Raw genomic sequence first — 16,630 nt, forward strand, 5'->3', positions numbered from 1 at the left:
GCCAATAGGTTTGTAATATGAAGTATAACCCTGCTGATAGTAATAATAGATTCACAGTGTACAAGCATTCAGAACACGTATTGTAGCTTTGGGTTCTAGCCGCTAAACTGTTTGCCTACAAAGCCTAAAGGCACATGGGGTCTAGATTTGAAGTCGGGCGTAGACAAACCGTTCGTTTCGTGCTAGAGTTCGAACTCAGCCGTCCGAGGCAATGCTTAACGGTAGTTTCAAGCGTAAAACTCGAAACATCTATTTAGATCTGTGGCCGAACTTGTTTAGGATCGCACTGATGACTGCTTACGAAAGCAAACGATCTCTCGGAGAAAGAGTTTGGTAGTGGAATATTAACGCTGTTAAATGACTTTTCGAAAATTAGGAATTGTAGCACGATGCGGTGACTAATATAGCAGTGCATAGAATTGGCTAATTCTGTTACTGTGTTCTGTTTGTAGACTTCAGATATAGAGTTAACGGCGTGGCTACACAGCATCTCAATGTTCCTTTTCTTCGAACGTATATTGAGATTAGTAGATTGATTTGAATATGGTTTCTATCTAGTACGTGAGGAAGGCTAACTGTAAAAAAATTGTTATAATTCCATGAACATCCAAGTTAATGCCTGCTATCTCTTCAGATTGTCCAAAGTTGCGTAGCATCCCATAATGAGATCTGTATAAGAACTTGCAAAGCAACCTACGTACCGGTGTAACAGGAAGTTGTTTAGTATCAGTGGGGCCTGCATTTGTTCACGATATAAATAAATATTGACATCATCGAGAATGTTGATGAGGCTCTTAGTGACGACTCTGCATGAAACGGAACGTTTCCTCCGGGCGGCTTTAGCAAAAATTTTTCTCCCACTCTATCTGACGTGCTAATTAGCCAGCACTTATGTTGTTCGTAAAAAAAAAAAGTGTTATAATAGTTTATAGTAAAACAAGTGTTGTAGTATATATACTTATGTGATAATAATAATTCCGTAATTTCCGCTCGCCACGTTATAATCTTATAGATATCGATGTATTATTATTATTCATGCAGCGCCTGCGCATTGATAAGGTAAGCAGAACTTTTTGCGCCAATCGTACGTATCGAAAATCTGGATTCTCGAAACCTTTCGCGCTTGTCAAGTATGATTGCCCTCAAAATAAAATATTGAAAAAAGCGAGACTAAATCTCGAAAGTTCGTTGAGCGGCACCTATTGTATCGACGCCTTCAGAAAGCAATTATTAATGCGCTCCGCCTTTGACAGCATTATGACTGAGTTGAATTCACTGAACCACTAAAAAACAATAGGTGATCCATTAGATTCCGCTTGTTAGGATTTAACGTTCCTAAAACTGATTAATCGTTCGTGATCTTTGTAAAAGGGCTGAGTTGAAGAAAGCAGTATTATTAGGTAATTTTTTCTTCGGGCAATTTGCTACCGTCGGAGAATTGAGATGTCATACATTGCTCTCGTTGGACCACTTGTATCATCTATAATTTATTCATTTAAATAGGATTTCCTGTGCCAATTGGGTTTCGACCAGTGTAATCGTAAAGCTACATAACTCACACTGAAAACTCAGTTTCATAGAGGACTTTAACATACATTATTGTTATGTTTCCTTTTTACTTGTGGCAATTTGGCACGGTAGACATGCCACTTCGGTGCCGAAACATCTTCTTACTACAATGTTAGACGGAACATGTAGATAGGAATACATTTGCAATATGCTGTGCAATCATTTCAACAGATGGTTAGAAGTTGGCGGTACAAAGCAAATAGCTTCCAAACAAAAAGGCATACAGTTCGAATAGGTATACTGATAACCCACTTGAGATACTTAAATCCTCTCCAGACCTGTGTAGCCCTTTAAGACGCCTGAGAACTACGTCCAAACTAACCACTAATGGTACGCAGAATGACGTATATCGAAGATATAAGAACGTCTGTCTTTACCTATATTAGCAGGGACATCAGCGCTCGCGAACTTATTCCGCCAGTTAATAATAGCTTGCTTTGTTGGAATGGATAGAGAAAAGATGGACGTACTTAGTGGCATTTCCTTCAATCTGGCTCGGTTGATAGAGAGCATAACTTCATCAAGAGCTTCGATACCTTTTAGACTATGCTGGTAATTCTCAAAGGCTATATTGACTCAAGAATTAATTAAACTAGGGCTTTCTCTTTTAGTTCTAAAGAGCATTAGGGACCATAAGAAACCTTCCAGCGCTGGAGAACATTAGGTAGGATCTCACCTGATTAAGCTTAGTCTGTAATTTGTTACTTGATACCAGGACGACGACTCGAGTTAAGACATTTAAATAGAGAGCTACACTTAAAAAAGCGCTCAGAACATATATATATATATACACGGCGTCTACCAGTAATACTTTAAATCGCTATTGCTATATAAGGAAGAAATGTAGGACGCACAAATCGTATTCGTGCCTGTCTTAGTGTGTAGTCGCGATTTATGCCAGAGAGAACGAAATGAAGCTGAACAGCGAAAAGAATAAGCCAATCAAAAATGGCCGTGGTGGGGCGGTTGACAGGGGTTGTAGAAGGAGTCGCGTGACCGCCAAAGCTAGCACTTCTTTACGACTTGAGGTCTGGGCAACGTGTCCGAGCCTTAGCAGGTGTCTACGGCTGGTCGTATGAGCGACTTTTTAGGATCGCTTATGGGCTTTTGTCAGACCCAAGTCAGTACTGAGCTAAATAAACTAGCGACGTAAAATAAGTACAAGGCTCGTATATGCGAGCAGTGAAAGAATATTACTATCCAAGTCTGAGGAACTTACGAAAACCTGTAACGCGTTCTCCCAAAAAAACCGGTGTCCGTTGAAGCGTGTCGAATTGCCGTTTGAGTTCAAGGCGTTCCCAACAGATATCATAGGATGGTGTCTGTGTGATGATTTCATAAATTGCCACACTGCAGTGTCGTTGCCTCACTTCACGGCGCTTGCGAAACTCGCACGCAATAATCGAATACAGCTAGTTAGGAACCGTCGTTAAACCCAGTTAGCGTCCGTAGTGGGCCAAGTTTCTATGTCTGCTGTAGTGTGCGAAGTCACTGAACATCCTCGCGCTAACAGCAGCCAAATGTTTTGCGTTCGCGCGGCTTGGAACAAAGGATCCACGTCGTATGCAAAACTCTTGATGGTGCCTGTCATAAAGTTAGGTGGTCTTAGAGTGGCAGATGTCAAAAGAATGTAACCGGCAAACCTCGTCTGAGTGACATCATCATCAGAGTTGATATGGATGTTCCTTAGTAGGTTTTCGTCAACGAGTCCCTATGCCAAGTCAAAGAAAATAATGCGCTGTTGCCACTGGGTCTAGGCTGGAGCCGCAATCCTGCTCTGTGACTTCGGGTAGACGCGTGGGCATGTAGGCATTCGGAGAATTGTAAATGGGGTCTTGAAGCGCTTCCATGTCATTTCCAGCGATCGCTCTCAGAGCAAAAGATTGGTGGCTCGGCGTCAACGTTGCCAAAAATTATGGGCGCGTGCAGAGGAAACCTAGAATTAGAGGCGATCCGCTTCAGAAAATACGGAGGTGTGTACGTGCAAGGTTCAACGGAGTTGTTATGAAAGGGAAGCGATTCGGTTCGAGCAAAGAAAACAGGTGTTTCCAGGTACGGTGCCAGAATGCTATGTAGAGCAGCCCTGAAGATTCGACGTTTTGAAAACTGGTCAAGATGTTCATACCGTTCTAGACCGTATGTACACAACCGAGTAATATGGCGCGTACCAATATTAAGTCCTAATCGTTGCAGTTTTCGTTCTATTGTTGTATAGCGACGAAGTGTCCAGCGAACAAATCGCATTTGCAGTAGTGCTCCGTTGCCATTGTCTGAGAAAACGCCTGACGACGGTGCGGGAGCTGAGGCTGTAGCGATACGCTATAATTCCGAAACATTCACTATTGTATCACGATATTTACACAATACCGAGAAATCTACTGCAATATTGAAAGGTTTACTAAAACATCTGCTGGATCACGGTTCCAAACAGGACCCAATGATCCATAGCTAGCTTTTGCTATCTTTACATCCTCAAAAAAATGCCATAACTTCCTAATTAGATGTTCCAACATATAAATTAGATCTGCAAATAGCTAATTTAATTGAAGAAGCGTGCGGGATCAGAATGCTCGAGCTACATTAACCTCGTGAATAAAAACGTCCTACAGCGAACAAGTTTAACTTAGGCAGTGTGTCCTAGAGCAAAGTCACAGTACCCTAATTTAGAGCTGAATCAACATCGTAAATTAAATTAGATAATTGAACGATATGTATAGAATTGGATTATAAACAATAGATGATCATAGATAATCATTATTTGTAAGCATCTTTTTCTTATTTTTAACGAACTTGATTAAGAGGACGATACCTAGAAGTATTATTCTAGTTGGTCCAGAACATTTCGCGTACAAGAGAGTACACAGATTTACAAACAGTACAATTCGTATCTAGCTAGACCGTCTATCCTATTCTAAGAACGTTGCAGCAGGCATAAATAGAACACTTCTTAAAAATCAATATTCTAGAAATATCATAAATAAAGTCTGATAAACAGAAGGTCGGCAGTGAAAATTTTAGCCCAATTTAGACTCTCGTTTAATTTGTATAGAGCAGACCATATTATACTGAACGTATTAATATATTTGTCTTCGTATCAAGGGAAGATCAACTTCAACGAGCTCTCTGTAGCAGTAGTAGATGGAAAGTAGTGCACCAACGAAGCTATTTCTAGATATGTAATGCTGTGGATTTAAACTGGGTTATCTGTTAACTTAGAATACGAAGGATACCCGTGTAGCTTCTCGGATTTAGGGAAACCCTGTGCAGTTACTCATATTGCATATTACGTATGGCAAACCGGGAGAAAGTTACAACTATTTAAATCTCGCCTGCTTATTTGATTGTCTTAAATAACCTCTCAATAAAATATTATAATCTTTAGTTATAATTGGTTCCTTTTGATATCTTGAGTGAGACGAAATAAGTTCGAAGTCACTGTGTACCCTACTAGTTTCCAAATACGCGCCTTCTTTTTTTTTTTTTTTTTTTAGCAAATTTAACCGCGGCTGCCTAGTCAACCGATTTCATCCTAAACCAAGTATTTCGAATGTCAAGGCACATTTTGTTATGTCCGAATTAAAGAAAAAAACTCGCTACTCTTAGTTAGCGATAGAGCGGTTCGTGTTGTTTTATAACGTCGACGACACATCCAGGCGGATACAACATCTTTGAAAACTTGTAAAATCGAAGTTACAGTTTTACTATACGTCGAGTCTTTGCTAACGTCTGACGTACAAAGGCTTACCTTGGCGAAATAACTACTGAAAGCCTTCAGCTGTCACCAGAAATTAGAACTGAGGCTGCTATTTCAACAAGCTTAGCGTAGCATTTTAGGCGTAGGTGTGCGTGTGGCTTTTTGTTCCAAAGGGTATTTCAGCAACTTTGTAGCGGAACTTATGCTTAACTTTTTCATCTTATTGACAAGTAGTATGCCAGAGATTATCAACTCTCTAATATCGTATACTGTATTTTGCAGTACTACGATTTTGTTAATAATAGACTAATCCAGCAGTAAGCTATTGTGACTTGACGACTAACAAAGGCCTGTAGATACTGTGTAGAATTGCAGAAGATTTTAGATTTTTAGATATTTTTTTGAAAGGTAATTGCAAAATTATGATTTTCACCTTAAGGTATACCAGATATCTAGTTGTGGCCTGTAGCCAAGAAATACACTTCCCATCCTTGAGGTTTGCCTGCTTTTATCGATCGACCATTTAAATTATGGATTATGTTTTTTTTTTATTATTCGATGTAGCCAGACAGTTTTTTGAAAGGGGCACACACATTCTCCCCAGAAGATACTGACAGACTATAGCCTTTATTTTACGACAGACCATGCTGTTTTACTTGCTTTAGGTCTGACGAAACATAGCATGATGACGTATTTCATCGGAGCTAGACAGGTTCTTGTATTGCGTCAGCTGCTGGCCTATATAGCATTCTGAATTTAGACATGGCCAGACCGTGTAGGAGCAAATGGTTGGCATACAGCTTCTGCCTACCTTATTTACCGCGTTGCGAAACCAGCAAATTGCCTTGCTTCACCTTGTCCGCCCCCTACAGACCGCCAGATTAGCTGCAAACAACACTCAAACAGACTATTAGTTGGTTATTACGTCTTATTGTCTTTCCGCGCCCGCCCGCTCGGATTCGCCATCGAATCCAGGAAGAAATACCAAAATGTCATGCTTCAATGTGTTTCAGCTGACTCGGCGCATAGGGGTGAACTAGCCGGCAGTCGTAGTGTTAATCACTCAGGTTAGGGTGCATGAATCGGAACACGAGCTGCCTTAGAGGATATTGTGGTGCTCAGGTGATGCGGAGGAACCGTTACTGAATACGGAACCTCCTCGCCTTCTCTTGGTGGGGTTCCTTTTCCCACGTAAAACGCGACCCTCCCCCGTTGCCGGTGGCGAGGACCCTTTTTCTCTCTCTTACCCTTTAGGATATAGGTAAACCCGGGAAAGCAAATCAGGTCAGTGTTACTGTTTGAGTATATGTGTGGTGAGATATCGCTGCTTCCTATGGACTAATTGTGTGACTCGTGCTGGTGCGTCGGTAGACTCCATTATTTTGGAGCTACCTTGTTTTGTTTTGGATTTTTTGTGTTGGACTCGTGCTACCATTATTCGTATATGCCACGTACACTATATTGTCGCTCTATTCAAGCTAACTCGAACGTATTGTACGACGACATTAGTTAGTTGTCCATTAACTTACAAGCTTTATATTATCGGTATCGAACTGTTGACATTACTATTTCACAGGCAACAAAAATGATTAAGTTGTTTGTTTAAGATACTGTGGTAATAACAACTGCACAATGATAATACCCGCTTGCTGGCATCTTCGCTAAAACAACACCAATAATCTACCTACGAACAGCCTTAATAAAGTAAGTGATTTAACATTACGTTAAACTCCCTGACTGTCCGGCCATTTTCAATCAAGCAAGAAAACGACGAGCAAAGCAAACATTAACTGCCAAAATGTACGTCGACCTAGCTGTTTCGCCCGTCATGGAACCTAAAAAGCGGCATAGTGAACCTTACACGGAATACCAACTGCCATTGTGTCAGAATCTGTGTGTGCCATCATCCACAGTTATTGCACCAAACATGAATGCTAATGGTATTAGCCATAGTGGTAACAATAACAACAATATATCGCTGCACTGCTTGTCGGTGCCCGACCTGAGCGCCTCACCGCACCAGCTGTTCCGCGAATTCTGCTCAGACGTATCTCCTGGGGTAGCCCAATTGTCGTTAGACCAACAGCAACAGGCGTTGACGCCGCCCAATCGATCGCCAGCCTCATCGACCTCAGGAAGCCCAAATCGAATCTCGCGCAATCGCGTCAAGTACCAAAAGGGTCGACGGAGATCGTTGGGAGTTCCAGGTAGTCGTTCGCCGAATGGGCGAAGTTTGTGGAAAGAGTTAGAGGAGGACCCGTGGGCTGAATTCCATCGGAAACGATCGCCGGGCTTGGCTACGGCCCGCTACCCCCAACAAGCCGTCGATCCACCTCCAGGACCTGGCGCGTACCGGTGCCGATCCTTTTCAGTCACACCTAAGGGCAACATTCTAAATCTCGGCGACGTTGTACTCACGAATGCTCTTGATGAACGGCGCAAGTCAGTATCGTCGTGTACTGATGCCCCTGAAGATCCTAGCCCACCACTTGTGCGTGTAAGGCTGTTAGGAGCACCCGGAGTTGGTAAATCCTGTCTATTGCAACAATTCATCGAAGGTCGTGCCAACACCGTCAACGAAGAGGGACATCTGGAGATTAGTGAGTAAAGTACCGCTATTTCTTTAATGCAAAACACGTGTGATATATGCGAAGGGGTTTTTAAGTGTACACACACAAGGGTCACACATGAATTCTCGTTTTTCTAGGAGGTTTTTAGTATACTATCATAAAGAACATGATCAACAGCCCTTGTGCCCAACATAATAGATCCCTCTAGGTTGCTTACATTCGCCAGCCTAGCTATAATGAGTTATTATAGGGTGTTTCTACTACAAGTACTAGTAGAATCAGGTAAATTCACATAGCAAAGCACAGAGTGAGTTTTCTATAGTTATTGTTAAAAATAATAGAATATTAAAATGGTTTACTAGTTACTGTGTCAAGGATAATCATAAGTTGGAAATTTAAATTGCTAATTGATCGAGACAACTTCATCTAATATTTCAATCCTGGCACATGACTTCCAACTTATTCCGTAAAGGCGGGTAAATAAGAAAGAGCCAGACGATTCGTTCTATTCCTATGATGGAATAGTAGTGGAATTTTTACCTATTAAACTAAGGAATTGTGTGCTGGTTCAAGTTCATGCTCGCAGCTATTCGTCTAAAGTATTACCATAACGGATTAAATACTTTATGCAGAAATTCGCTTTTAAAAAAGGTTTCTTTTAGTTAGTTGACTGGCAGAATTAGTATGTGTGCGATGGGCGTCTTAACCCCAAAGAATATTTCTCTGAACTATAATTCATGCAGGTTCTGCAATAATGTGTTCCGACGAGGTTATATATAGGACTTCTTCATATATTGTGCACATATAGGCAAGCGAATCATTGACTGTAGTAAATTATTCGCATATACTAGCTTTTCCTGCTCAACTTCAGTTGACAAAAATCTGCTGTGAGGATCTGTGTTGGTGATTACTCAGACTCAGAAGGACCAAATCATTAGTGATAATAGTTGATCGTGTTTGCCATATTGTGGTACTGCAACACGGTATTGTGAGAAACTACCAAGGCCTGCGTTCTACACACGTTACAATTATATGAACGATCACGCTGTGGTTTTTAGAACGAGTACCACTTCAAGAAAATTGGACCCATAAACGAACACAATTGCGTTTCGATATATATCGGCATATATTTTTATTTATATTCTAACTACTTTGTAATTGATTTGTTGCTGGAGGGTTCCGTCAAGGACATGTCAGGAGAATATGCCAATTCTCAATACGCAAACACGGTTACCGTTTTCAGCGGATCTATTTCTCACTTCATTATTTCTAGCAACATTATTTTCAATCAGTGCGTATCTTTCAACCAACAGTTATATAAACAGCTTTGAGTGGGCGCGTTATTAGGATTATGTAACGGCTGTTATTTTTATTATTGTTATTACCGTCCGATATGTGCGGGGTACTTACGGTTACTAATTTCCTCGCAATGAGTCAATGCCAAAGAACGGAAATATATTCAATGCAAATCAACAATTGGCCCGAATATGCGGCCGACCTACTTTGCTCTCCGCTATCTTCTCCCATTTCATTCAATAGGAAATTCAACAGAGGAAACGCGACGAGAGAATGGCTGCAGATTGCTAACTCCTGACAATTTCCCACATGGAGAAGAAAAGTATTCCACTTTTTTGCGGTTACTGATGTTGATACTGAATCAACGTCAGGCCCACGTTTACGTTATAATCGACTGTCCGTCCCCCTACAGTCGCTCGCATTTTCGTTCACAATTACCTGACGGTAATAGCACACGGATTCGCTATATTTTTTAAAGATAAGTAAATAAAAAATGGCGTAGTGTGGCATCTCGACGCTCCGTACATAATGGCGTCATGGGAAACGGCATGCGTATACTCATGTGCCACTGTAGCAGCGATACGATTTGCGCAGGTAGCTTAAACCGTTATAATAATGCGTTTTTTAAGATGTAAGAAGAAACAGATCTGCTTAACGTATATCTTTCTTACAAAATTACCTATTCATAATATTGCCAATTTTTGGGTGATTAAATACGACTGTGTCCATCTACAAAAAAACTACACGGTTTTTTTTCTTTCTTCAGTTCCCTGAGCTTGGCTTTCGACCGCGGAGTCCCATTGCAGTCACTCAGATAAAGCTAGACTGGCATGAAATGATATAATAATATATATAATGATGAAGCTGGAACACTGCTTCATAAAAGGGGTGCAAACGTGTTTTTTTTTTTTTTCTGTAAAGATATAATATTGGATAACTTCAATGCACCCTTCCAAATAAGGGCAAGTACGTTATCGATTAAATGTCAGCCAAGACAATTTTAGTTATTATATGAGGGATGTCCATACGGTTGTTATTATTTGACGATGCTATTACAAAATATGGCTGTAATGCGTTTGAGCAAAAAGAGCGTTAGGTAATTTGCCTAAAATGCATACGAGAGAAGTTCCTCGTCACAGGTTCTGTAAGAGATCCAGCAAACGTGAACGTAATTCTATTGGACTAAGCCTTATCCTTATACGCACATCGCAGGCCGCACAGCGGTTACAATACGGCCGGACTTTTATTACGTAGTAATCTGATCGCGGATATTTCGTTTTTGCCTATTTTGTGCATAATTTAGTCGTCACGTCCGTTTAGAATCGACATTTTTTGTACTCGAGTAATTACTCCGATATTGCAATCGTGATGGTCGAGTCAGAGTAGCTATACCAAGCCAAAGGATGGCACGCGTTTTCTCGTGCGATGTCTGCCTAACAACGACGCAGCTCATATACACATTATGCCAACACCGTAAAACCACATAGAGACCCTTAATAAAGCATTGATTTTGCTTTACTAAGTGTGTGACCAAGCTAAGACATTAAGTTCAGAAGAATAATCCATTTTCCAATTTACAATCCGCTTTCTCTCGTAAAGCTTACTAAAGATAAACGCGAACTGAGACAAATGCGTGTTTTTCTATTACGTTGTTGTTACTTTATTAGTAGTTAAGCGTGCAACTGATCAAGTCGTATGTATCTGTCCGCGTTATAGATCAAGAATGATTATTCTTCGCTCTTTAATACTTATACTGATAATGTCTGCGTTTCATGACGACGTGACCACATGTTATCTTCATCAGTTACGTCGCCCCCGCCGTCAGCGGAAAACAGTGTCGATGTGCAAACGACCCGCGTAATGTTGGACGGCGAGGAGTTTGATGCCGAATTCGACGAGACCACCGATCACGTGGTAAGTGATAGTATAACAGTAATAACGTTTTTTTATTTGCATTCATTATCAGTGATGTATCAGCTTAGCTCAAAGAATACGTTCATATTAACGCTATGTCGGTCTCTGCTGTTTTTTTTTATATGGTGCAAATCAAATAAGTCATGCATAGCAGAAGTTGACTAGAACTAAGATTGAAAGTTACCAAGATTATTAGATAATTGCTAATAGAGTGTTAATGATAAAATCATAATAGGATTACGTTTTGCATTTTTCGTACAAAGCCGTAAAAAGCTTTGCTTACCTAAAGCTATCTTCCTTGATCCCTGTTCGTCCGCGGCGGTGAACAGCCCTTCATAATTGACACATGAGGAAAGCGCGTAATCCAGTACAGGTCATAGAATATAAATACTTTGCCGCCGCCGAAGACCGAATACTGCTCTACGACGTACACCTAACTCTACCATAAGATGACACGTTTTATTCAGTGGTCGCACATTATAGCTTGATCACGCTTTTTAAATACAATTAAACTAAAACAAATTTCTCTACATCACTTCGCTTCTAATAATATGTTGAACTGATCGTATAGCATAAACATTAATCATAATGAGAATTTCAGATTAATGAATAGAAGAACAGCCCGAGCTCTAGAGTATTTTACACCGACCGATTCGGTTTGAGGATGCAGCTGCGAAAATTTAAAACGAAGGAAATAATAATGATAAGAAATGCTAGTCCTATCTTTCCTCTAATGTAATAAACCCTTTACTTTTATTGAACCTTGGAGAAAGCGGTTTCGGTGCTCCTGTCTTGCCTCATTCGGTGTTGCCGGGTGTCCAGCTTCTGCTTCTATATATACCCAAATATACAGCTATGCAAACTTAGGCCATTTCCAGGACTGCGATCTGTTGCTCTGTAGAGTCAACAAAGAAAGACGCTTCCAGAAATGACTACGGCATAGCCACGGCCTCGCGTGCGTAAATATTACCTCGATGGGGTAGTCGTTGTACCATTGAGGCTGTGTTGGTTAAAATGAGACTGCATTTACGATATGAGCGGGTAACATTGGCCTACAGCTAAGGGACGACATCGACCACGTTCTAGGAATCAGGAACATGTCGCTAAAATAACAAGATCGTTTTTTTCGTTACGTTTGACCCTGTAGAGCAAACTGCTAACGATGGTATTACAATCGGGAAAAAGTTCTGCACATCACGCCTCGATCATCCTTGGAGGCTGCTGTTTCTGGTTAATAGAGATATTATCAATGTCTAAAGTTAATTGTGCATGGGCGGGAAGGCCTCTTTATATCGAACAGATGGCACGGTCCTATGTTGTCATCCAGGCGCTTTTTGTACCTGCCAGACTGTCCTACTAACGGTATCCAAAAAAAGCAATTTTTTTCCCTACTTTATGTCGTTAAACTAATTGCACACATTAGTGAAAGCGGATATGAATTGGCGCTCGTTGAAACTGAAACACTTCTTAGGCGTGGGCAATGCTATTAGAAAACTCCGATTGCGGACCGTTTCATGGTTATTCAGTAAATTTTCTTTATTAGTATTTATTGGACACTAATAGGGATAGCCTTGTAAAATTAATTCTATGATTTAACGTTGTGGTCCACCGCAATACACAGTCTGGCATTTTTACGGCTGTCAATTAACAAGGCCATCAAGAGTTAGGAAGGGTGGAGTTCGTGGACCAAAGATCGCTACAAGCTTGCCGCAATTGAATAGCGCATTACGTTACAGACACCCAAAATAGATGCCTCGACAGAGTGTTAAATCAGTTACGTTGCTTACAATGCCTATGAACGGGAAACCTTCCGAGGGAAAACGATGCAGTTACCACGTGAGTTATCCTGTTACGCGGTATTAGCCGTATACGGCCTATAATTTAAAAGTAGATCGCTTATTTTGGATTTACATACATATCCTATGCAGTTACCGACTGTGCCAAGACGCGTGATTTTTGCCGCTCGTACTTATAAAATGTGCTTGTACTCAAGATGTCTACGTACGTCAACCTTAATTAACAAGCGAGACTCTTGTATGCTTCACAGAGCTGTTGTCGAGACTAACTATACGGTATAACCATACGGAAAAATCGGTAAAAAAAAAAAAGAGAATTATCTGTACGTAAAAATTGAAATACATTGTTATGCCATGTATGGGCTTTGACTAGATAATTATGTGCATTATAGATAAAAATGTAGTAGAAGAGATAAACACTAACTTCAGTGTGATCTTAGCAATTTTTCATAGCTTCGTCTAATTGATTCTAAAATTAATAATTTTCTGTGTGAATGTGCAAACCCAACAACAGGGCTTTCGAGAAGTTCTCAAAGGGATTTTTATCCCAAACAGATTCGCCTTCTAGCTTAACTTAGGATCAAAAGTTTTGTCAGCGTCTCGATGTGTAGTGACAGTGCCTGCGTCGAAAACTTTCGATACGTCGTACAACTATCGTCTAGTGGCGCTGTGTTATTCTACGTAGAGGAGGCTTGGGGAGTTCCGCCTTTTGATCCATAATGAACGACAAGGTTCTCTCAGGGTTGGCATGACTGAAACCTGGGTTATTTGACGCTGTTGCGGTGAATGCACCCTTGACCCACTAGATACGTTTGTTGAGTCTGTGTGAGGGTCAAAGGTAATTTGTTTTGATATAATCTAAATTGTTATAACAAATTGGCTACTATCAACGATAAAAAATATCACAGCCGGTAGGGAATGCTATTCTTAAAAAATCAGAGAGGACACTGAAATTCGGCTTTTTACTGAGAAAATAGGGTTATCATGATATTGTTGTAAAGTACACCCTGCGAACGTTGTAGTCTCGACAGGTTCAGGTTCCTCACTGAACTTGAGTTAAATAGGTTTAGCCCTCGAATTTGGATTCGAACGTACTTCAATTGTATCACCTACTTTAGATCGTACATTTGACATTTGGGGAAACAGTGTTTCGCGCATGCTCGATACCTTGCTTAGTTACGCACATATGCCCAAAAAATCCATTCGTATGAAGTTGCTGATTTTGTGGAATCCAGTTCTTTTACGTCCTGCTTGCAAGCTGATGTTATGAAAAATATGGACATACCAATATGACGGTTAAACGCTTGATGTGCTCGTTAGCTGCCTGCCCATATTTGAACCTGATAAGGCTCAAAAGCTGCGTGCTGGTTTTTTGCCAAGCTTCATTTCTAAACCGAAGATAAGGTGAAGCCTCTAGAACTAAATGTATCTACTATACTATGTAAGATAATTGCATATATGAAGGCACGACAACTTATGACTTAGCAAACATCTCAGGTTGCAATTTATCCTACACAGACCTGTAGCCTACTTGTTGCCGCAGCAATTATTTACTGGCTACGAACTGGGAATTTAATGACTTGGAAAAAAAGAGAACATGCGGTTGCAGCCAGATTACGAGTTCCGCGACACAGAAACCCTCGGCTATCGCTAACAACATAAAAAAGAAAGACAGATCAAAGCTCTTGTCCTGTTGTTGCGTGCTAGCCAATGTGTGCTCTGTTGTGTTACGGACAAAGTTCGATTTCCTTGAATAACGATATGACATGGCATCCAGTTATCTTGCGCTGTTTGCGCATTGTCAATAAATTTTCATTCATAACAAACAAACTTCAGCTCGATTACATAGGGTGAATCTACAGGACTAGGTATATTCCAACCGATATACGTTTTCGAGTGCGAGGATCTGTTCGTGTGTGTAAAACATTTGTAGCCTGTGTCGTGCTCAGGACATGGTAGGGCATAGGATTGTGCTTGGAAAACTACGCAATGCAAAAGACCGGTTAAGTAGAAGAGTCCAGTCATCATGCTGGCTTACCAGGCAGGCAAGCTACGTAGAAAATTCTATAAATTCGAAACTGATATAGGAGCAATTCCGAACTAACAGCGCAACTAGCGCTCAGTGGATAACTAACGGAGTAGCGTTTACTCGAAAGTACGTATACGTGTATATTTCTATGCATATTGCTATTCCTATTCATGTATTGCAGGTCGTTCGATATTATTACTGGTACAATCGAGCTAAACAAAGCACCCGGATAGAAACTGTAACACCACGTGTATGCCTAGATATCCTTGAGGAGCCAAACAATAAGTAAGCTAAAGTTATTTAGTACGACAACGAAACCGTTATCGCGACGCTAAATAATTAGCAAGTTGCACAATCTGCTCTTTGTTATCGGATTGCTTTCCTTCATCCAATAACCAGCTATTTTTTTTTTTTTTGTCATATGATTGCCTGCGATCAGGCTGAGCGTTTAAAATCAGACTGTTCCCTGTATCAGCTAGATCGTAATCACGGTGGTGGTTAGCGTTATCTAGTATACGACAAACCTAGTCGCATTACATGCTAGACAGAAAGATTTTTCAAGTTCTAGCCCATGTAGATCGTAATGGATGATCTTGTATTGATCTGTAGTAATGTTATGGCCGGCAGATGAAATGCTGTTTCTCTCTGCCGCTAGACTTGATAGGCTCATAGCCTATATATTGACAGAGACAGAAAAGATAACAAGATCTAAAAAGAGAGAGAGAGAGATATAAAGCCGTTTTCTTTTGATTGCGTCCTGCACCTATTCCCTTCTTCGATTTGATATACGTCAGCGTCTCGCACAGGCTTGAATACCGATTCGATGATATTACGCATACGAACGTGCTCACCGAAAAACAAAGCGTAGCTTTCTCTATCTTCAGAAGTGGGACCACTCAATCCATTCGCGAGCGAACTGCACGGCCCGACATCTCCGTTCATTCGATAGATATCATCATGTTCTCGTAATCCTACTCCTGGGATTTCTGCTAGTAACACAGGAGTAGCTCTGATAGTCTTTCTGTTTCTGTTTCTGTTTCTGTTTCGTCCTGCATAGACATATCTACGGCGAACTTTTCCTTTAAACTGCGACGTAAAGGCTAGCGCGTACGGTAAGAGACACGAACAGCTGTCAACGCGATACGGCCCAAACGAGGAACGGTTATTTTGCTACACGTTCTCGTTGTATATAGGTTATTATTACATTATAGTAAATTAGGTGGCTCGAATTCGCTACGCGTGTCTTGGCCACAAATAGCCGTGGTGGTAATGATAACAATAGCACTATTATGTTAGAGAACAGCTCATTCAGCGGCCTATACAATGTTCTATTTATCTTCTAGAACACGTTCAGAAAGCAAAAAACACGGTGATATTCTAAGCTAAAGCGGTATATTTTCAGCAGCCATATCAGGACAAAATTTATTGCATAGAAAATTTGCCGCTATAGTACTTCAAAGCCCCAGGGAGTTTCACATTGTTTAACTGTGGCGGCAAGCGCCCATGAAAATAATGAGCTCTGATTTGCTTTTCTACCACGAGTGCCTTCCTTTACGGATGATGCGAGCCGTATCAGATGATTGATATGATTTTTGCCACAGAATGTGGCATTTCTATCCGAGTGCTAAAGGACCTATTTTGACAAACCAATGAAAAATTAGCTCTAGAACCGAACATAAGATCTCAAACATATAATATATTCTCTACATACATACATACATACATACAGCTGGAAAAGATCAGCTTAAGAAGTGCAGTATAT

The 16,630-nt window shown here is 40.7% G+C and overlaps 1 protein-coding gene across 4 annotated transcripts in view; it reads left to right on the top strand.

The window, feature by feature from the left end:
• Nucleotides 1-6,598: 6,598 nt before the first annotated feature.
• LOC111270143 (GTP-binding protein REM 2) overlaps nt 6,599-16,630 on the top strand; it is a 31,921-nt gene continuing 21,889 nt past the window's right edge. For 3 of the 4 annotated variants that reach the window (XR_002686160.2, XM_022850208.2, XM_022850209.2), the window contains exons 1-2: nt 6,599-7,863; nt 10,934-11,043. Coding sequence is in view for 3 of the 4 variants with exons in the window: in XM_022850208.2 (XP_022705943.1) it covers nt 7,062-7,863; nt 10,934-11,043 (912 nt within the window). In the remaining variant the exon portion in view is untranslated. The remainder of the gene's footprint in view (nt 7,864-10,933; nt 11,044-16,630) is intronic. The other variant, XM_022850207.2, reaches the window with a different exon arrangement.

Source organism: Varroa jacobsoni, unplaced genomic scaffold (genome assembly GCF_002532875.2).
Source record: "Varroa jacobsoni isolate VJ856 unplaced genomic scaffold, vjacob_1.0 scaffold_1449, whole genome shotgun sequence".
Taxonomy (NCBI): domain Eukaryota; kingdom Metazoa; phylum Arthropoda; class Arachnida; order Mesostigmata; family Varroidae; genus Varroa; species Varroa jacobsoni.